This window comes from Myiozetetes cayanensis, unplaced genomic scaffold, assembly GCF_022539395.1.
Source record: "Myiozetetes cayanensis isolate MyiCay16 unplaced genomic scaffold, myiCay2020 scf34, whole genome shotgun sequence".
Lineage (NCBI taxonomy): Eukaryota > Metazoa > Chordata > Aves > Passeriformes > Tyrannidae > Myiozetetes > Myiozetetes cayanensis.
Genome location: NW_026087566.1, coordinates 2,771,735 through 2,792,522, shown reverse-complemented (window position 1 = coordinate 2,792,522; position 20,788 = coordinate 2,771,735). Strand labels below are relative to the sequence as shown.

Here is a 20,788-nt window from a genome sequence, read left to right as displayed (position 1 = left end):
CAGAGGGGGATGGCGGCTGCCCCTCGTGCTGCCCCTGCAGGAGGAACCGGCTGTGCCCGGCGTTCGGCACCCCGTGGCTGGCACCGAGACCGCGCAGGGCTCCGGGAACGCGGGTTGGAAGAACAGAACGGCACGGGCCCCGGGTCGGGACGGGGCAGACGCACCGCGAGCACCCGCCGGGAGCCCCGGGCACAGCCCGCGGACTTCCTGCCCAGCAGCGAGCCTGGCGGGCCGGGCCGGGGGCTCAAGTGTCGGTCCCAGTGCCGGTCCCGGTTTCGGTCCCGCAGTACCGGGACACGCGTGGGCACTGACCGGGCGCGCCTGACGTCACTCCGGGGGCGGGGCCTCCACCGGAAGTTTGCTCGTTGCCTGGCAACGGCGTCGCGGCGCGGCCATGGCGGACCCGGACCCCGGGCCCATCGTCACCTTCGGCAGCCTCATCACCGAGGGCACGACCCTGAGCCGGCGCGGGCAGCACCACAAGGCGCTGGGATGCTTCAACAATGTAAGGGCGCCGCGGCGGGGGCGCGGCCCGGGGACACCGGACTGCCCGGGAGCACCGGAGTGCCCGGGGCGGGGCGGGCCTCAAAGAGGGTGGGCGACCGCGACGCGGTTCAGGAGGGAGAAGAGGCAGCGGAAGGAACGTGGCACCCGCGGCGAGGGCAGGTGGCTCGGAGGGACGTGTCCCCAGGAGGTCTCGGCAGCAGGGGGTGACCCAGGCAGGGCAGCGCCTCCAGCATAGAGAACCTGTGAACTGCAAGGGAAGGCTCTTTTCAATAAAAATCCTGTGGTTTTATCACCATCTGTCATCAGGATCCGTGAGGGGACAGCGCAGGTGGCACCAAACACCTGCACTTGTGTATTTGTGGTGTGGAGCCAGCGCTGGTGGCACGTCCAGCGCTGGTGACGTGTCCATGTCTGTGGTTCCAGGCGCTGAAGCTGAGGGCAGGGGACAAGCAGTGCCTTATCACCCGCTCCAAGTGCTTCCTGAAACTTGGGGACACAGAAAACTCCTTGAAGGATGCTGAAGCCTCGCTCCAAAGAGACAAAGCGTTCACTGAGGTAACCAAAGTGGTGGGAATGGGGGGCCAAGGGCTGGCCTGGATCTGTGAGTCCCTGCAGGGTCTGAGGCAGAGCTGGGAGGGAACAGCTCACTCCAAACACTCCTGAGGTTTCTGCTGCTCTCGGAGCAGGGGAGGTGCTCAGTCAGCTCCAGGACTGGGGTTTGCTGAACTCAGGTTGTGACACCCCTGGGCTCTCCCTTCTGCCTGTCAGGAGTTACTCGAGATCCATGACACTTTTTTCCCCCTTTTTTTTAAATAATTTCTTTTCCCAAATGTTGTTTCAGGGGCTTTACCAAAAGGCAGAGACCCTCTACACCATGGGGGACTTCGAGTTCGCGCTGGTGTTTTACCATCGAGGCCGGAGGCTCCGCCCGGACCAGAACAAGTTCCAGCTGGGCATCAACAAGGCAGAGGAGGCAATTATGAACTGCATTGGCAGTAAGGAGTGCCACTTCCTGGCCCCCACGAGCCTGGCTGACGCTGTTCAGGGCACAGCCGATGGCAGAGCAGCTCTGGCAGTGACCCAAGGGCCCCACACCACAGCCCTGCTGCTCCTGGGTCCACGTGCTCGGTGGCAGGTGAACCCAGAAGCACCAGGAAGCACCACAAAGAGGCCCAGCCCTGCTCTTTTTTTCCTCCTTTCCCCACCTGAGTGCCCATTCACACACACTGTCCGATCCCTTCAGTTCTGTAGGTAACTCCTGATGCTAAAATTTCCAAAGTCACCACGGAAATGTTGCAAGGAATGCAGACCAGAGCAGATCATCTCACCAGCGGCCTCCCAGTGTGTGAGGGGAGCCGAGAAGAAAGGTGGACAGAGACTATTTGCAAGGGCCTGAAGTGCCAGGACAAGGGGGAATGGCTTCATGCTGAGAAAGGGCAGGGTAAATTGGGGTATTGGGGAGAAATGTTTCCCTGTGAGGGTGGTGCAGGCCCTGGCACAGGTAGCCCAGAGAAGCTGTGGCTGCCCCAGCCCTGGAAGTGTCCAAAGCCAGCTTGGAGCAACCTGGGCTAGTGGAAGGTGTCCCTGCCCATGGCAGGGGTGGGACTGAATGAGCTCTAAGGTCCCTTCCACCCCAAACCATGCTGGGATTCTGCGATTCTATGACCTACCTCCAGCACTAATTCCAGAGCCCACTTAATTCCAGAATCCATTTTGAGATCTTTATCCCGATATTTAACGTTTGCAATGAAATGTGCCACGCTACCTGAGACTGGCCTCCCGAAATCCTGACTCTCCTCCAATTCCCGTTGCACAAGAGCAGTGAAACTGTTGACTCTTGCAACGAGCTCTGCTTTCATCACTCCTGGCTCGGATCACCAGCGGGTCCTGCAGAGACACGAGAGGCCAAGGACCTCGTGGGGTTCCAAACACACGGAGAACTTGTCCCCCAGTTTTTGCCTCAGCCACACTGCTGGGCACAGGCAGTCTGTGCCAGTCTGGGGCACACACACACACACACACACACACACAGACACCTCACCTGGGGCTGCCACGTGCAGGGAGCCCCGTGCTCAGCCCCCTCCCCACCCCGGGGCTGCCAAACCTGCTGGGTGGGTTGGAACCGCTCGGGAGCATCCCAGAGCCTATCCCTGCCCAGCACGCCCCGCTCACACCCTGCACAGATCCCCAGATAGGCCAGGCCTCCCTCCCCCAAAATTTCCACACTTCAGCCCTCCCCCAGTGCCAGGGATTAACTCACGTGCCGGTGGCGCCAGAGCCTGCGGCGCTTTCATACGGAGTGGTTATTTAAAAAACAGGGAAAGTTTCCACATCTGGCTTGTTTTCCTCCGTTCCTGCTGCTTCCTGAGCTTAGCACAGTGATCAGGTATTGCCACAGCTCCCAGCTGGAATCTTCCCGGGCTCAAGGCAAGATCTCTTAACTTCCCTCGAGCCCCTGGGCTGCAGAAACAGGAGTGGATTAAAAAACTAGAAAAATGATTTTTTTTTTTTTTTAAATCAGTCAATAGCTCCAAGATGCAGGGGAACAAGGAAACACATCATGGACATGGATGTTTGAATAGTTGGGAAATGCACACACATTACCAGGGCACACCCCCAAAGTGCTTCCCTGCCTGTGGTTCACGTGGCAGGATCGGGAACTGCTGCCCCTGTGATCCACCTGTGCTCACGCTGCTGCTCTGGGCCCCATGGCTGTGCCAAAGGGAATCCCCCTGCAGCAGCCTGGGAAGCTCTGTCCTTCCCTTGGACACTCCCCTCCCCAGGTGCAGATGAAAACACAATGGGAGTTTTGCCCTGATGTCAGTGCACAAACCTTTAGAATAACTCTCTGGATTGCAGGGGCTCCCTGTGCTCGAGCTTTCCTGCCATTTAACACTCCAGCTGTGATTCCCCAGAAGAACCTGCCTCATCCTTCCCCAGTTTCCATGCAGGATGTAGCCTGTCTGTAGGAATGCTGCAACGAGAGCTCCTGGTGCTGTGTAAAATAGGAATTAAAATCCCAAGAGGAGCTGGTGGGTGAGCTGCATTCCCCGTGCCCAGCACACACCAACACCCCCTGCTCCACGGGAATGAATTAGAAAAGCTGCAGTTCAAACTGAACGTTTTGGGCTTGGCACCTTTACGGGCATTTTGCTGACGAGCCCACGTGGACTTTGTGGGCACTGACAGGGGTCCCCTCTGTGTCTGCAGATCCAGCCTCGGTGAAGCTGGAGAACAAGGAGGAGCTGGGCTTCGTGAGCAGGCAGGCAGAGGTACAGCACACAGCTCTGGCTGGAGAAGCTTCTAGAGGGGTTGCAATGCTAAAACTGCCTGGAATGGGCACGGGAGGGGAGGCAGTCCCTGCAGGGACACGGGTGCTGTGCAGCAGGTCTGCTGAAGGGCTCCCTGAGCATTAAAACACACTGACCCTGCTTCTAATGCAGGTCTGGCTCAAACTACCCAGAACTTAAAGGAGAATGCAGAAGGGCAGGGAAGAGCCATGGGGAGGAACAAAGCCCAGTGTGGAATTCCCCCACCAGCCCCTTCCTGGGGGTGTTGCTGGTCGCCCATCTGATGACTAATGAGTAACAGCCCAGAGGTCAGCAGGGTGCTGTGAGCTCCAGTATTGACTTTGGGTTTGCCTAAAGTTGAGGGGTCACAGTTTTGATAATGGACACTTTCTAAATTGCTTCACTTTGGGGTGCTCCATGGCAGTAGGGTCTTGTTCCTCCAAGAGGCCAGAACTAGTTCTTGCTTTTCCTGTAACACCCTCTTCGTCCTGAGGGAGCACAACTGGCTGCAGAATTTCACTTGCTCATGACCAAAGCAGCTGGTGAGACACTGACTTTTTGCTTTTAATTAAAAAATAAGCTGCCTTTTATGGAGCATAACAGAATTCTGATCATTCCAGTGTTCCCCACTGAGCTTCCCCAACTTCCTTTGCTTTTTACTCACTGCAGAGCAGAAACCAGAAACTGCAAACCAAACCGACTAAGGATCAAAAAGGGACGAAGAAGAAGCAGCGTGTGAAGAATCCAAAAACGGAGCGAGAGCTTCTGGGACAGCTTTATGATGACAAGACCTTCCTGCAGAAGTTGCTCAAGGATGAAGGTGTTTCTCCCTTGTGTTTACCTATTTGTTCCTTCCAAGCAGGTTCTGTTTTTCTTTTTCTCTTATCCTTTTTTTTTTTGTTTTTCCTCTTCGTTTTTGTCCCTGTGACTCTTCTTTACTTGTGCTGGAGCTCATGTGCACGTGGTGCTGGACACGGGCAGGTGGTTTGGAGCCAAGGTCCAGCATTTATAACTAGAGGCTTATTTCCTTCCCCATCAATAAATCAACTCAGAGCAACCTGTGCTGATGAAATGAGAAGGAGAAACAGCTTCGTTGCAAGTGACTGAAGTTCTGTCACAACGCTCACCTGGATTCCACCTTATCCTATTTCCAGACTTGATGCAGACCAACATGAGGCAGGGGGGCAAAGTCGAAGACCTGGTTTTGGATGGCATCTCCTACCTGAACCAGCGCAGGGACTTCTGGCAGCAGCAGAAGCCGATCTACGCCCGGCTGTACGAGCGGCGGCTCCTGCAGCAGAGGTGGATGGGGGACGGGAGACGGAAACCCGCCGAAGTTGCCAGAGCCATCGCGAAGGACATGGAGGACATTGAGCTGAGTAGGTTCCTGGCTGGAAGCTGAGTGCCTCCCGCTGCTCTGGGGAGCTCTGACCATTCCCAGCCTTTGCCTGAGGGCTGCCCCTGCACTGGGTGTCCCTTCCCCAATATCACAGAATGCCGGGATGGTTTGGGTTGGAAGGGACCGTAAATCTCATCCAGCTCCACCTGCTGCCATGGGCAGGGACACCTTCCACTAGCCCAGGTTGCTCCAAGCCCCGTCCAACCTGGCCTGGAACACTCCCAGGGATGGGGAATCCACAACTTCTCAGTATCTCCGTGTCACTCCCCAGTGTCAAACTCTGCTCCCTGTCCCCAGTGCTGGCCAGAGGCTCTGCTGAGGAAAGCTGCAGGAAAGCTGAGCGTGTCCTGAAAAAGATACAAGGGTGGGCAGAGGATGAAGTTCCCAACAAGAGTGAACTGATTGGGAAGCTCCACAGCTGCATCGGGAACGCGCAGGCGGAGATGGGGCAGATGGAGGCAGCTCTGCGCAGCTACAGGAGGGATCTGGATGGTGCCAGGCGGAAGTAAGTGCTGGGAGGTTCAGGCGGGTGCAGAAAGGGGAAAGTACCTCTGTGGAGGTGTTTTTAGCATCAGGTAATGGTGTAATTCTCATCTGGAGGGCCACACGTTCAGCTCTGCCTGTCTATCAGGGTCTCTGGTGACTTTATATCTTCACTGTTTCAAAAATAAGGAGCCTGAAGCAGATTTTCAAGGACCTAGAGCCCGGGGCACACTGAAACCTCTGCTGAAACAAAGTAAAAGAACACAAGTCCCAGTCTCAGCACTTGAGCCTCGAGCAAACACTTCCTTCTCAGGAAGCTCAGGCTTGAAATTGCACCATTTTTCTGCTACATTTTGTCTTAAAACACTTTTCATTCAGACCATGAGAGCAGCTTGAAATCAAGGTCTCTCCCAGGTGCACTTACCTGCCCACACTGGACACATCCTGCAGCTCTTCCAGCTGAACCACAGTGGAGCAAAATGTAGTCTTAGTAACAGCTTGCAAAGCACACGAGAAAACATGGAACAGTGTCTTGAATTGAAGTGGTTTGGGGGTTATTTTTGCCAGCACTGCACCGGGCTTTCAAAATGTCCCTGACGGGTTGCTTCTCACTTTCAAAAATCCCTTTGGAGATGAGTGTTGGTTTAGGAAATGGATGCCTCTCTCCTGGCGATCTCACTCCCTAGATAAAGGCAGGAATTAGCAGCAGAGAGGCAGGAGGAGTTACCTGGGTTTAGGATCCTTTTCCAGTTCCTTTAAGGACCCGAAGGCCGCGGTGACGGGCGGGCCGCGCCCTCTGGCGGCCGCAGCTGGAAACGCCGTTAATGACTCGGTAATGATTCGCGTTAATGACCGCGTGGTGGGGGATCTGGAACTGGATGATCTTTAGGGCCCCTTCCCACCCAAACCAGTCGGTTATTCCATGATTCCCGTCTCATTTGTCTGCTCCGCTCATGGGTTTTTCCTTCTCTAAGGTAAGGGTAGGCAAAGTCACTTGCAAAGACGGGAATGAGGATAATTAAGGAAAAAAAATTAAAGCCCCCAGACTCCGTTGTTATAGGAGCTGCCTGTGGCATGGAGCAAAGCTCAGTCCAAGCACAGGGAGCAGGGCTGGTGCCAGGAGCCTGCAGACACATTTTTGGGTCTTCCCTTTGGAAGACAGAGATCATCCATGAACGTCAGGGACCCAGAGGGAAACTGAGACAAAGAAAAGTGGAAAGACTTTTACAAGGAATGCCAGATTTGCACAAAAAAATAACAATAATCAAAGATAAAGCTAAGCCATTTCCCCTGTGTCTCATGGGGTCAGTTGCCAGCTGTAAATAAAATTAAAAATTGACCTTAATTTCACGACTTTCAGTCTGACCTGGGCCCTTTACTCCCCAACACTTCCCTGAGGCCACGGGGAACACCAAAGGGACTCAGAGTGAGTCAGGAGCAGGACAATTCCAGTGCCACAACCCCTCTGTCTCCCTGTCCCAGTGCTCTGCCCGACTCCGAGTCCCGTGCCCTGGACAACATCGGCCGCGTGTACGCCCGGACCGGCAGGTTCCAGCAGGCCATCAACACGTGAGTACAGCCCAGCAGGAAGGCCAGTGGGGGCCTGCAGTGACCCAGGCCATGGCTTTGCAGCTGTGTGTTCCCACTGCAGCAGGGGCCAGGGAGGTTTCCATACCTGAACCCTCAGCTGTCAAATCGGTGGTTGAATCGTAACTGCACCCAGTGACAGTCGATAACTGCCTGTCTTACTCTGCTTGAAGCTGGGAGAAGAGGATTCCAATGGCAAAATCCAACCTGGAGAAGGCCTGTCTGTTCCATGACATCGGCCGGTGTTACCTCGAGCTGGGTGAAGCTGAAACAGCCCAAGATTGTGGAGAGAAGTCTCTGGAGTCAGCGGATGAAGAGGGAGATGTGGAGTGGCAGCTCCACGCCACCGTGCTGGTGGCACAGGCACAAGGTAAGGGGGTGGGCTCAGGTTTTGCTCTCAGGGTGGAGAAGCCATTCTGATAACATCTCTGGGATTCAACAGCCAAAGCAAGTCCTCAGATCAGCCTCTGGTTGTTCTCCTGATCCTGGGTTAAACCAGCTGATATCCTTGTGTGTTCCAGTGAAATTAAAGGATTACCGGTCTGCAATCCTGAACTTTGAAAGTGCCCTGGAGAAGGCGAAGCTTGTGCCTGACCAGGCTGCTCAAAACACCATCCTTGCGGTAAGGGGGCTGCTGCAGAGAGGAGGAGCTCAGGGCACAGCATCCGTGAGCAGCTGTTTTCCTAACTGGGATACTCCAGGCAGTAATGCTGGAGAAATGAAGTGTTTTATAGTAGGAAAGGACAGCAGAGAGCAAAAGAAAAGAGGAAAATCTTGGGTATGTAACTGCAATTCCAGGGCCTTTATTAAGAGCCACCTCCCTTTCAGGCCTTGGATAAGGTGAGCAAAAGCTACATCAAGCGGCTGAGCATAGGCAGCGAAGAAGTGACGGTTCCCTTCCAGAAAGGTACTTTTCATTCCCACCTCTGCACCCAGAAATGGAAAAACTCCCCACTTGCCTCTTCTGGAGCACAGCAGCTGCACCTTAGGATTCCCACAGCACCCATTCCCTTCCAAGTATTGAATTAAAATCTCGGTGCAAGTCCAGATGGCAGCGCTCCCTGAGTGTCCCCTGCACCCCGGGGCCGGTGTCACCAACACCCCAGCCCTCCCCAGGCCTGGTGAGGGGTCCTGGCAGAGCTCTGTGCCCACAGCCCCTGGGGCTGCTCCCCTTGGTGCTGCTTCCCAGCACCTCCTGTCCCAGCAAACAGGGGCTCCTGAGAGCGAGAGATTCCTGGTGGGGATGAAAGAGCCTGGGCCAACTGCTGAGCGCTGCGACTTGGCTTAAATTTGCTTATTCCTCCCCAGAGCGTGACTCCAGCCGTGAAAACACAAAAAATAACAAGCTTAAGAAGGACACAGGGAGGGAGAAAGGGGAACAAGACACGGGGAATGAAGATGAAAAGCCAGAAGAAAAAAATGGGAACGACACAGAAAACACAAAAAACAAGACTGAGAAGGACAGAGAGAGGGAGGAAGAGGAACAAGACACGGGAAATCAAGATGAAAAGCCAGAAGAGGAAGACGGGAACGATACAGAAGCACACAGAAACGCCAGCGATGAGGAAATGGACAAGGAAATGAAGGACAGCAACGGGGAAAAGTAGAGCAGAGGTGGGAAGATTAAATAATAAATGTTGAACGAAAGACATACCCAGCAGTGGAGTGGTGTGTCCTGAGCAGGGAAGGAGCTGGGCTGAACCGCCGCTCCCAGAGCCTCCTCTCTCCTCTTATCCCCTCTCCCGGCCCAGGGCTGTCCCGGCCGCATCCCCGGGCCGGGCCGGGCGGGGCGGGGACTGAGCCCCAGGGGAGGGCTCGTCCCGGCCCCGCGGGGCGGGCGAGCCCCGGGGCTATGAAAGGGGCCGCGACCGCGCCCGCCCCAAAGCCGCTTCCGCGCCGCGCCGCTCCGCACCGGCGGCCGCCCCGGAGCCGCTGCCCTCACCATGGTAAGCGGGACCGGGATGGGGATGGGGACCGGGACGGCCGCTCCGCCCGGGCAGTGGTTCAGATTCCCCGAGAGGAGGAAGCGCCCGCGGCGCCGCCGACACGTAGGCGCTGGGTCTGGGGGGACGCGGGGGCAGCCGGGCCCCGAGAACGGCCCCGGGGTCCCCGCGGCTCCGTTCTGGGGGTCTCGGCACAGCCCGGGGGCCGCCGGGGCACCGGCAACCTAGGGCCGGGAGCGATCGCTCCATCCACTCGAGCCCCCGTCCCGCGGGGAGCCGGAGACAAGCGGGAGCTTTGTGGGGGCGGCGGGGGGGCCGGGCCGGGCTCAATGGGGGATTGTCCGGAGGGACCCCGCACCCCGCGCTCTGCGGGGCCTTTGTCCACCCGGCCCGGGCCGTGAAGGCGCCCGTTGTCCCCGAGCCGGCGGCGAACAATGGCCCGGGGGGGCCGTGATTGTTCCTTTGTTCGCGGGGCTGAAAAGCGCCTCAGTCCCCTCAGCAGCTGCCGCGGCAGAACAGCGGCCCCGGCCCCCGCCCGCGGGACAGCGCGGTGCGGGGACAGCGCGGTGCGGGGACAGCGCGGTGCGGGGACAGCGCGGTGCGGGGACAGCGCGGCACCGGCTCCGGCCCTCCGACCCCCCGGCAAACGGGGCACCTGTGCTTCGAGCAAGAACAGAGCTCCAGGTGACTCACCTGCTTCCTCCTCTGTGGGGACCTGGAGAGCCCGGGGGTCTCTGGAGCTTGGTGGTCTCCGCTGCTCTGGTGGGCCCGTTTCTTTTCACACAAGCCCCAGAGCACTCGGGGTCCCCGTCCTGCAGCTGATCCTGGGGCAGGCAGCGCCCGTGGGAGCTGTGGGATCCTGGTCCTGCTCCCCAGGCATTTGGAACCAAACCCACCTCCAAGTTCTGGAATAAAGAAATGGGGAAATTCAGCACCTGAAAAGTGGGGATTTTTTAAAAGACAGCATCAGTCTGCAAAGAGGAAATGCAGCTTTCTGCCCCAGGCAGAGGAGTCAGGTTTTATGAAAAATCTCTCGATTTTGCATCAAAGGCAAAACTCGCTCCTTGGGCATCACTCCCAGGGCCTTTGGCTCCAGTGGGTCTCAGGCTGGGCTGGTGGAGAGTTCATTTATTGACCCAAAAACAGTGACTGCCCCATTGTCGCTATAGTGAACTCACACAGCTGGAGAAACCCCTCGCTTCCTTCCAGGCCAGTGTTTTCCCAGGCTCTGCTGGGAATTAATCTGGGATTCCAGTTATAGGAGCTGCTGGCAGGAGGTGAAGGAGAGCCCGTGCCAGTTCCCAGCAGCGTGCTCGCTGCTGCCAGACAAAAGTGTTTGCTTTCCTTCAGCACTCGAGGTTTCACTTTCGAGTTCTGCCCTCTCCGGCAGCTGCAGGGAGGGGTTGGGTTTTCCTGGAAGCAATATCTCTTCCCAAGAGGAGCTCTAATTCCCTCCTCCTCAGCGCTCGGGTGCTGATCCTCAGTGCAGCTCAGAGACAGCATTATCCTTTCAGGCTGCTCTAGCAAACAGCCCCTTCCCTGGGGACAGAGCGTGTGATTCAGGTGAAGGGACGAGAGTGTGGCAGCTCCGAGCACCTGCTGGGCCTTTCGGTTCCCCTTGGGCTTCCCCAGGTCTCGCTGCGCCCTCAGCATCCGGGGTTTGTTCAAGTGCTCAGACTCAATTTGTCGCACGAGGAGCTGCTGCCACGTGGTGGGTAAAACTTCCCCTTCCTGGTGGGGCAGAGCTGCAGCTGCCGAGGCCCGAAAGGGGAGCGGGGCTGCACCTTCAACCCCTTGGGTGGGACACGGAGCAGGTCCCTGCCGTGGGACCAGCCAGGGCAGCTGTGGGAGGGGATTTCAGCCCAGCAGGGCACCCGAGTGAGGATGGGGGGAGAGGTGCTCTCTGCACCCCATCTCTCCCAGTAAAGGTTCCAGTGAAGCCACGTGCTCTCTGGGGTTCCTGCCCTGCAAAGTGTTTTCTCCTTCCATTTCAGAACAGAGGCTTCTCCAAGAAGAGTCACACTTTCCTGCCTAAAATATTTAGAAAAATGTCTACTCAATCAGCGAAAGAGAGACCTGAGAGTTTGCAGTTCCCATTCCTGGACGACGAAGACACCATCTCCACGCTCAAGGAATCCAAAACCTTTTTCATCCTCCGGGGCCTGCCTGGCAGCGGGAAGTCCACCCTGGCCCAGGCCATCCACGATCGGTACAAGGACGCCTGCAAGGTCATCTCTGTCGATCACTATAAAATCACACCGGTAATAAGAAGCTCCATTCCCGAAGAGTACTCCAAGGTGGACGAGGATCTAGTTGACTATTGCAAACGGGAGATCAGCGTCATCGTTTTGGATGACACTCACCACGAGCGGGAGCGGCTGGAGCAGCTCTTTGACATTGCCGACAAGTACCGGTACAAAGTCATCTTCGCCGAGCCCAAAACCCCCTGGCGCTTGGATTGTCCCCAGCTGAAGGACAAGAACCAGTGGAAACTGTCTGTGGAAGAGCTGAAGAAGATGAAGCCAAGCTTGGAGAAGGAATTCCTCCCCATGTATTTTGGGTGGTTTTTGAGCAAAAGAAGTTCGGAGATCCTGAGAAAGGCCGGCCAGGCCTTCTTGGATGAGCTTGGGAGTCTCAAAGCCTTCAAAAAGGAGAGTAAATACTGTATGTATAGACATGGTCTTGCCATGTTTTTACCTGTTGATGCTAACAAGTCTAATCAGCTCCTAAAGCCAATTTCTAGTTGAACTTGTCAACAAGAAAAGCTTTTTAAAGCTACTAACCTGGTCCCCATCGCTGCTGAAGTTGCTTTTTAAGTAAAAATGAATTAAAGGGCTTTTCCCAAGAAGTCTTTTGAGTTCTGGCCCCACAGGGCACCAGGCTTGGGTGGCAGCAGTGGGATGTGGGGTCCTGGGTGTCCCCTGGTTCTGATGGGCTGGGTGGGACAAAGGCAGAGTCAGAGAGAAACAGGAAAGGCTGAACAATCCCATCCCTTAAGGGACTCACATCATCGGGGTTAAGACAAGCCACAATGACACGCAGAGCTTCTGTTCTCTGGCTCCATCTGTGCTAAGCCTGGGGGGAAGGAGGGGTTCAGGTACCCATCCAGTGCTCCCCAGCAGCCAGAAAGATGAGGTGAAGGACGGGGTGGGAAAGGGACCTGAGATGGGACTTGGGCTCATGGGGAGACACTGGGGGGATCACCTTGTGACAGTGATGTTCTTTACCTGTATTTGCAGTTGCTTCTGCTATTGATGACCCCAAAGTAAAAATAGATCTCACCAGCTACTTCGTGAAGAGGCCACCCGGGGTCCTGCACTGCACCACGAAATACACCGAGTTCGGAAAAGCAGCCGGAGCTGAGGAATATGCGCAGCAGGAAGTGAGTGCTGGGGTCCCAACTCCTCCCCACACCCCCAGCGTCCCTCCCTCCTCAGCAGGGAATCCACGAGCCTCGGGGTGGGCTGAGGACAGGACTTTGCTCTGAGCCAGAGGCCAAAGGTAGGGACAGGAACTACATCCATGTGGCCTGTGCAGGAGAAGACTCAGAATTGTGTAGATGCTGTTTCCTATTTCCAAACAAAATACTCCCACCTCTCCCCCACCATCACACCCTCCTCTCCAGCATCATCTCCAGCAGAGTGAGCTGAACGATGATGAACTGAGGTATTGACTCTCCCAGACAGATTATTTCAGAGCAGATAAGCCCAAGTTAAATATTGGAATTTGTGAAGGATAAAAGATGTACCCAAGCTCCCAATCCACGGAGCTGGAGCATCAGGCCCTGACCTTCTCCTCGCACTTGGTATTTTAACTGTGAGCAGCCACATTTCCCCTGAGCCTGGGGACGGTGATCCCCACCCACAGGCACTGACACTGTTCCATGTGTGTGTCCCTCTCCTCCAGGCCGTCAAGGCTTCCTACGGCAAAGGCTTCACCCTCTCCATCTCGGCGCTGTTCATCACCACAAAGACTGTCGGGGCTCGCATCGAGCTGAACGAGCAGCAGCTGCTGCTCTGGCCCGGGGACGCCGACAAGATCCTGCCCACGGACAACCTCCCGCGGGGCAGCCGGGCCCACATCACCCTCGGCTGCGCCAACGGCGTCGAGGCCGTGCAGACCGGGCTCGACCTGCTGGAGTTCGTGAAGCTGGAAAAGGCGGGGAACAAAGGGGAGCAAGTGGGGGAAATTGGAGGAGGGAAACTGCTGTATTTTGATAACGGTATGTGGATGCTCGTCCTCTCTAAAAAGATCGATGTGAGGGCGATATTCTCGGGGTACTACGGGAAGGGGAAACTCGTGCCGACGCAGAGCACCAACAAACGGGGATCTGCCTTTAGCTCCTGCACCATCATCTAGGAGCACGGGCAGGGCAGCTCCTCGGTTTGTTTTTAAAAAGGCAAGTAACTCCCGTAACCTTAAAGTGTAAAGAGAAATAATTGTACCTTTACTAAAGTCAACCCTTCTGCCCACCCCAGTGTGAAGCCTCTGGGGAGTTATCGGCCTCAGGACAAGGAAGAAAACAAGCAACTCCTGACTGAAACTGTCATGGATTTTAATGGGAGAGTTTTGGAGGGAACCAGCCAGGGTGTCCTGCTTGTTTTCTTCCTTGGAGGAAGATCAGCTCTGGGCTTTTATCGCTTCCCTCTGAACCACAATCGTTCGATCTTTACCTGTCGGCACTGACCAAAGCCCGTCGGTCGCTGCTCTGAAGCCAAGGGCACTGCAGGATGTCCCTCCCCTCCCACACCCAGGGACAGAACCAGAACCAGAACCAGTGAGACCCAGGCGTGGCTCACTCCTGTCAGGGGTGGCCCCGTACCAAGGGTTTGGCCCCTGAGGACAGACCTTGCTGAGGGCAGCAGGTCCTGGCAGCCCCAATCCCAGGCTGGTCCCACTGCTGCCCAGCTCCAGCCCAGCTCCTCCTGGAGGAAGGCACAGTGCCAGGTGATGTCTTAAAGACACCAACCATGGACTTAGGGGGAAACAAGTGAAACATCAGCACAGGCAGCCAGTTCTGGCCAACTCCCCCTACCTGGGCTGGACCAAGCACTGTCCCATACCCTTGTCCTGTAGGGAACAATCCTGCCTTGGCAGGGAGTGGAAGAGATGAACTAACATCTTTTCCATCTTATTGGATACAAACTAAAATCATGTCTGAAGTACAGAACTGCACTTCATGCAGGATTTTACTCCCTTCCTCTAATGCACTTGAATGTTAAGAGTTAGGCTGGAGTAACCCCGTAGCGTAGGAAGCGGAGGCACCGTAACCGCGTAACTCAAGTCTGCTCGAACCTAAACCCTGGCTGGAAGTTACTGACCCAGCACTTCTGTCATTAAATGTTTGACTTGAAACCTGTGTTTGTGCTCCACCAGGCCCCGGTCCAGCGGGGCGGTGGCTCCTGGGCCATATTTAATATGAAGCTCCACTGATGGTCCCAGGTCAGGTCCCAGCTCGACCTCTGGCTCTGGCTCAGGGCCTGGGGAGCTGCAGAGTGACATTAACCCACTAATACTGTAAATACTGACCGTGTTTGAGGCGTGGGCTGGGCTGGGGCTGTCACTGGGCACAGCTCACCCGAGCCCAACACTGCCGGGGTAAGGAGCGTTTCTCCTCCAAATGCTGAGGCCGAAAGCAGGGAGAGCTCTGGGGTTTGTCTGGAACCAAACACTCTGCTAGGAAAGCAAAACAGTTCCTGCTGTTCCAAAATGAAGAATGATAATAAATTCTCGTTACAACATAAAAAAAAGTGAGCTCTAAACCCACCCAGGTGACCCTCCCTGCCCTCCAAGGAGAAATCCAGCTCCCACACCAGCAGCAGCCGAGTGCTCGACGCTCAGCCAGGGCCTCTCCTGACAGAACCTCAAGGGTTTGTTCCACCAAAGCTCAAAAAGGCCTTTGGCAGCACCTGCCCAGGGGCCAACTGAGCCCACACTCCCAGCATCCAGATCACTCCAGCACTGGAATGCACAGCTGGAACACCTCCTTCATCTGCCTGTTCAAGAACAACAGTGACACTGTCGTCGTTTGAGTTTTTATTAGTTTGTACATCATATACAGTTTATAATAAAGTAAAACCGATTGCATATGGGTCTGCTCAGGCTGATTCCCCATACAAACACAGCATCAGGAGTTCTGCTAAGGAAGTAAACAACAAATATTCACATTTTTACCATTCACATCCTAGAAAGGTCCAAGAGGGACAGGACAGTCAGTACCGACACGGAGCCTGGCTGGGAGAGGATGAGGAGTTTGGCAAAGCGATGGGACAGCGATTGCTCCATGCAATTCCCCTTTCCTCCCAGGGAAAGGTTGAGCTATGTACACTGAGGTAAACATTCCGAATTCCAATTCAGATAAATACGGCAGCGCAGGGACAAGCTCCTCTCCGAGTGGCTTCGCATCAGCGCCTGGATTTGCCCGGACTATTCCGTAACGTCGTGACCACCACGACTCACATGCACTGAGGGGCTTGGGGTGCTCCACACGCAGCCCCTCTGACTCTGCCTCACACCACACTCTCCATACGAGCCATGAAAGGACAGCAGGGAGGGGATGGGGCAGTGGGACAGGCTGGGATGGCAGCCAGGCTCTCCACGGATCCTGCCCTACCAGGGCACCCCCTGTGCTCCAGCTCAGGCGCAGTGTCCCAGCTCCCCCTCCAGCACCAGACCAGAGCTGTCCCCTGAGCTTGGGTCTGGGCAAGGGAAAACGCCCAGCAATGCTCTGAGAAGGGATAACCCCATCCCTGACAGCGGCAGTGGGAGAGCCAGGCCTGGCAGGAAGGGCAAAAGTTACACACCAGCTCCTACAGTCACACAGGGCCTGGGGCACAGGGAATGGCCCCCCAGCTGCTGCCACCTGTCCCTGTCACAGCCCTGCCACAGCCACCTGGGGACTGGCACCGCTCCAGGGACGGGGTGGGCGCAGCACAGGGGGCGTCCTGTTCCCTGGGGACAAGGCACGAATTCGAACAGGATGAAAACCATCCACTGGAGATAAGGGAATATGTAGAGTTATTATTACTGAAACTGAGGAAATCATTTGGAAGTGGCAAAGCAGCACGTGGCCTGACCCTGTTTGGGGGCACTGGGGCTGGACCAGCCTCCATGCCAGAAACACGACGACAGCACAGCAGCTCCCACTTTGTATCCTGGCAGATACAGAGAGTGGAGGGACCCACTGTTCCACGGATAATGGATAATACTGTTGTCCCTGAACATTTTTTTCCTTCTCCTGTTTTTTTCCAGCTTGCACTCCTGTATTTACAACAGCCAGCAGCTGTCAGCACTGGGGATCCCGCTCACTGAACACTCCCAGGAGTGTTCAAACAACAAACCTGGTACCTTCCTGTGCAGTCAAAGCAACAAGGAGTCAGTCAAAGAGGGTGACCAGAAGCCCCTGAATGGTCTTCACAGCTTTCCAACCCCAAATACTCCATGATTCCATGAGCACAATCAGGCAAAACCACATCCAAGGGAAAGTCTAACAGCCAAACAATTCCTATCTCCCTGCAAATGCTGCAGTCCCACAGCAGAGCCCCCACAGGCAGGCCCTGCCCACAGCCACACTGCCCACACTATTTTCCTGTAGTTCACAACTTCCCTGGAGAAGCTGACAGCCCCTTCCTGAGCTATTCAGAACAACTACTCCCAGCACAACTGGTGGAAGATCCCCCCTGACACACCAGCCTGGTCTGGCTCTCAACTCTTCTCTCTCCAGGTCTTTCCCTTTTGGCAGGAGCTCTCACTGCACCAGCCCTTCCCCCTGGGAGACCCTGGGCAGGAACTGCCAGGCCAGAGCTGGCTGGGAGTGACACCAAAGAGCAGGAAGGGTCTGACCACACCTGATCGTGTCCATCCCACCCTGCCTGTGCCTCAGGGGCAGCACCTGCCTCCTGCACCTCCATCAGCTCCTTGCCCTTCTAGAAACAGCTCAGGGGCAACACCCCTTGAAGACACCCATTCAGTGTGGCAAATCCCCACGTCCAGTGGCTCCCGTGGAGCCGGAGGACACGCAGAGCAGTGGCACTCCTGTTCCTGTGGCTACACACAACCACAACTCACGGATAATAACCTCTGTGTGCAGAGGCAACGCTCCAAACAACACTCATCTGAGCACATTTTTTTGGAAAGAAGCAGTCCCACGTCCCCAGGCCATGCTGGGACACGGTGGAGGTCACAGTTGCTGCTGCTGCCCTGAGGTGCCGGGTGCCACCAAACCCTGCTCAGCCCCCGCTCTGTGCAGAGGGGAACAGGGACAGAGCTCAGGGCATCCTAGTGGAGGGTGCCCCTGCCACGGCAGGGGGTTGGACTCGATGGCCTTTAAAGGTCCCTTCCAGCCCAAACCGTTCCGTGGTTCTGTGCCTTCACTTTGACTCACATAACAACGCTCCGTAAAAAGTCTTGGCACTCACCACATGAATATTTAACTACATTAAATCATGCATTCATGTACAGGTTATAAATAGCTGCTGTCTACATTTTCTCTCCCAGGAGCAGAGCCATCCCACTCCTGCGCTCAGAGGAATGGGCTCACTCGTAGCTTGGAGAGGAGGAAGGGAGGAAGGAAGCAGATTGCACTTCCCTGGGGCAGGGGGAAATGAGAACAAACCCACTGACAGACACAGGGCACGGCTGTGCTCAGCAGCAGGAGACTGAGGACAGCCCAGACTGTACAGTGACAACAACACACAGAGAACGAGACGTCATGGATCCGGAACACCACTAAACAGGAGCTGTAAACTGATTTACAGTTGCCAGGAGAGCTGGGGGAGGATCGATGTGCATAGACCAGGGTTTCAGTTCCCCAGGGATCCACCGTTTTGGAGCCTGAAAGGTGCCAGGACCCAACTGCTCTTGGTGCACCTGGGGGGGGTTCACCCTTCACACTGCTGTGAAGGACCTTGGGATAAACACGGTACAGTTGGGTTTTGAAATTATTACTCAGCACTGGCTCACTTGGAAAGCTGAGTTCCAAGTGAGTTGTCAAATACTCTGTTCTGCAGTGCTAAAATTTAAGCCCTTAAATTTTCCCCTCTACGAAAGCAGATTGTCAAGAATCCTGACCAAACACCACAGCAGGACCACGACAGCACCGTCTCTGCTGGAACCGCTGGGGACCTCGCGGCCCCGCGCCGGTCCCTGTCCCGCTGGAAGGACAGGCACAGCCCTCGGGAGGGAGGAAGACAAAGACATGGCATTCAGAGCCATCACCTCGTGCAATGAGCCCACTGCAGTGTTTGTTCCTGCAGGAGGAAGGTAAGTCAGGTGTTATGCAGTCGGTGTCAGGTTCTCTCTCTGCACAGCACGGTCTGTGAAGCACCAACATCCCTTCTCTGAGCAAACTCCTCCTCTGACACCTGCCAGGTCAGCCCAGGACCCAGCCACGGCCCCACTGCCCCTCGCTGAGCACCAGCCCAGGATCCCCAGCCACAGCCCTGCTGCCTCTTGCTCCCCTCACACCCCACGCTGAGCATGAACCCTCCACAGACAGGACCGAACTCACAGAGCACCTGGGCAAAAAGGTTCTCCACTCCCTAGAGAGCAGGGGAGAATTCTGGGAGCAGAGCCCTCTCCCAGGTAAGATCCTGCTGCAACACCACCTTTTAGGTGAAACCAAACCCATCTGGAAGCAGCTCCGGGCTGGAAGGTCATCCATCCCTCCAGCTCCCATCCTGACACTGCATGAGAGAAACAAGTACAGGTTGTCAGTTCAGAGCTGGGCTTTGCATTTCCCTGCTGCTTTGGACGAGTAAATCACTGCCAGGAGAAAACCACTTGGCCAGGTTAACCAACCAACCCAGCTGCTGCACAACAGGAGCTCGGCACTGCACATCCCAAACCACCCACAATCCCTGCCTGGACTTCACTTGGCATTGAAAGACTCACCCACGTCATGGATCAGTAACAGGAAATCACACATCAAGCTCAACAAAATCAAGTTTAGCACAAATATGAAATATTCAAGTGGATTAATTAAAAAAAGTACAGTGAAGGAATTCAGCCCAGAGCAAGTTCAATATTCCCTTAAACAGGACAATCCTGGGAACACAAAGCCCTTAATTCCAGCTGCATCACAGGGAATTCTCACATAAGCTGCTCTTTAAACTCAAAGCAGCATTCCTCTGATACAGAATTGTAAGCTTACACATTATCACTGAAGTTAATGCCCGAGTGGACCTTGGGAGAACCATGGGAAAAAAAAAAGAAATAAAAAGAGCCAAAAATCCAGCTGGCAGGTGAAATGGGATTGTATAAAACTGGATTGAGTGTTGGCAATATTTCCGAAAAATTAAGATAACTTACAAGTTACTCGAAACCCTGGACATGCTGCTTCAGAGCCAACCAAAATAAACCAGGAGATTCCTTCACCCTCTCACACACGGAGATTCCGGGAAAATTCCGGGAAATCCTCTGTGCTGAGGGGCAGGAGCAGCTGAAAGCATGGGCCAGCATGGAGGGACCAAAAGATTCAAAGCTTTATTTTTATTTTTCTTTTTTTTTTTTTAATAAAGTTAACAGTAAAACAAAATTCACAAGCCTTCCCCTCCCGAGCTGGTTTCCTCTTCACACACACAACACACAAACAGAGGCTCCAACCCAGAAATGAAACTGCTCTAAGGACAACGAGACGTGATGGAGGAGGAGTCTGGGGCTGTCCGTACTCGAGGTTAAAAGAAGCAGATCAGGTATGTGTGGTTTGATTTGTGTTTGTTTGCTTCTTAGCCAAACTGGAAAAAGAAATTTCCAGGACCAGAAGCTGAAAGAGAAAATGGGAGAGATATCAGGACTTTCCAGACTCAAAGACAGAACAGTTCAGTGCAAACTGAAGCAGCACGTGGATGCCCACACACACCTCCAGAGCAGAGAACACCTGGTGCTTGGGGCTTTTGAACCCAAAAACAACCAGAACCAGCCACCAGCTGAGGCTGTACGGGCAGAACTTTCCAAGCAGCACATCCACTGGGAGCCCCAGCTGGCCTGTCAGGGATTCCATGTACTTACGACTCCAAGGCTGGCAGGAGCAACCCTCACCTACCTTCGAAGCTGAAGCCTCCCGGCCCGCCAAAGAAGGCCTTGAAGATGTTATTTGCATCAAAGTCTGCAGGGAAGAGAAAGAATTAATGAGCTGCAGGGAAGGAGCCACTTACACTCCCACAGTTCAGGGACTGTCAGTTCACTGAGAGGGTTTCAAAGGGGGCGGAGCAGGGACACAGGGCTGGATCCGAGCCCTGGCACAGCAGCAGCAAACAGGTAAAAGCAGCTGTCACAGGGAGAACCTGTCAGGAAGCAGCCTAAGGGTTTGGATAAGCATCATTTAGGGATCCACAGTTACACTACTTCACATGTCCTGTGATAGATTTCTGCCTAATGGCAGCCACTGCCCATCAACTCAGCCACTAAGACAACATCCACCAGTACCCCAGCCAGTTCCCAACTGGAAACACTCAGTGCAGCTCTGCCATCCCAATGCTTTCAGCAACCAAACTGAATCAATTCATGGAATCATTCTCAATGGGAAACTCGCTTTAGGGCCTAAGGCAGACTCTTAAGGGTCTGATCCTGTCAAAGGCTGC

General features: G+C 55.1%; 3 protein-coding genes and 1 long non-coding RNA gene across 11 annotated transcripts in view; 2 read left to right on the top strand and 2 right to left on the bottom strand.

Annotated features, from left to right (window-relative positions):
- Positions 1 to 366: 366 nt before the first annotated feature.
- Positions 367 to 8,873, top strand: ODAD4 (outer dynein arm docking complex subunit 4). Of its 3 annotated transcripts, XM_050327504.1 has the most exons (12): positions 367 to 505; positions 931 to 1,062; positions 1,349 to 1,502; positions 3,718 to 3,779; positions 4,467 to 4,617; positions 4,952 to 5,176; positions 5,494 to 5,701; positions 7,162 to 7,248; positions 7,440 to 7,636; positions 7,788 to 7,888; positions 8,095 to 8,173; positions 8,575 to 8,873. In XM_050327504.1, the coding sequence occupies exons 1-12, from the start codon at positions 395 to 397 to the stop codon at positions 8,871 to 8,873; spliced, it is 1,806 nt and encodes a 601-aa protein (XP_050183461.1). In that variant the 5' UTR covers positions 367 to 394. The 3 variants fall into 3 exon arrangements, with proteins under 3 accessions (XP_050183461.1, XP_050183462.1, XP_050183463.1); XM_050327505.1 differs by lacking the exon at positions 8,095 to 8,173 and having other exon boundaries at positions 8,575 to 8,850; XM_050327506.1 differs by lacking the exons at positions 367 to 505; positions 931 to 1,062; positions 1,349 to 1,502 and adding an exon at positions 1,798 to 1,948.
- LOC126646310 (uncharacterized) lies at positions 1,943 to 9,082 on the bottom strand. 6 transcript variants are annotated; one of them, XR_007630272.1, is made up of 4 exons: positions 8,921 to 9,082; positions 3,341 to 7,531; positions 2,768 to 2,967; positions 1,943 to 2,394 (listed from the first exon to the last, which is right to left on the bottom strand). It is a non-coding gene; the product is annotated as an uncharacterized LOC126646310 (long non-coding RNA). The 6 variants fall into 6 exon arrangements; XR_007630269.1 differs by having other exon boundaries at positions 1,974 to 2,394; positions 3,341 to 7,976; XR_007630270.1 differs by lacking the exon at positions 8,921 to 9,082 and having other exon boundaries at positions 1,976 to 2,394; positions 3,341 to 6,876; positions 7,355 to 7,474.
- Positions 9,065 to 15,296, top strand: CNP (2',3'-cyclic nucleotide 3' phosphodiesterase). The gene is made up of 4 exons (XM_050327530.1): positions 9,065 to 9,212; positions 11,204 to 11,873; positions 12,449 to 12,591; positions 13,116 to 15,296. The coding sequence occupies exons 1-4, from the start codon at positions 9,210 to 9,212 to the stop codon at positions 13,566 to 13,568; spliced, it is 1,269 nt and encodes a 422-aa protein (XP_050183487.1). The 5' UTR covers positions 9,065 to 9,209; the 3' UTR covers positions 13,569 to 15,296.
- Positions 15,233 to 20,788, bottom strand: part of DNAJC7 (DnaJ heat shock protein family (Hsp40) member C7) — an 18,485-nt gene continuing 12,929 nt past the window's right edge. Inside the window, exons 13-14 of the mRNA XM_050327510.1 lie at positions 20,251 to 20,313; positions 15,233 to 19,971 (exon numbers count right to left, since the gene is read on the bottom strand). Coding sequence (XP_050183467.1) covers positions 19,934 to 19,971; positions 20,251 to 20,313 — 101 coding nt within the window. The 3' untranslated portion in view covers positions 15,233 to 19,933. The remainder of the gene's footprint in view (positions 19,972 to 20,250; positions 20,314 to 20,788) is intronic.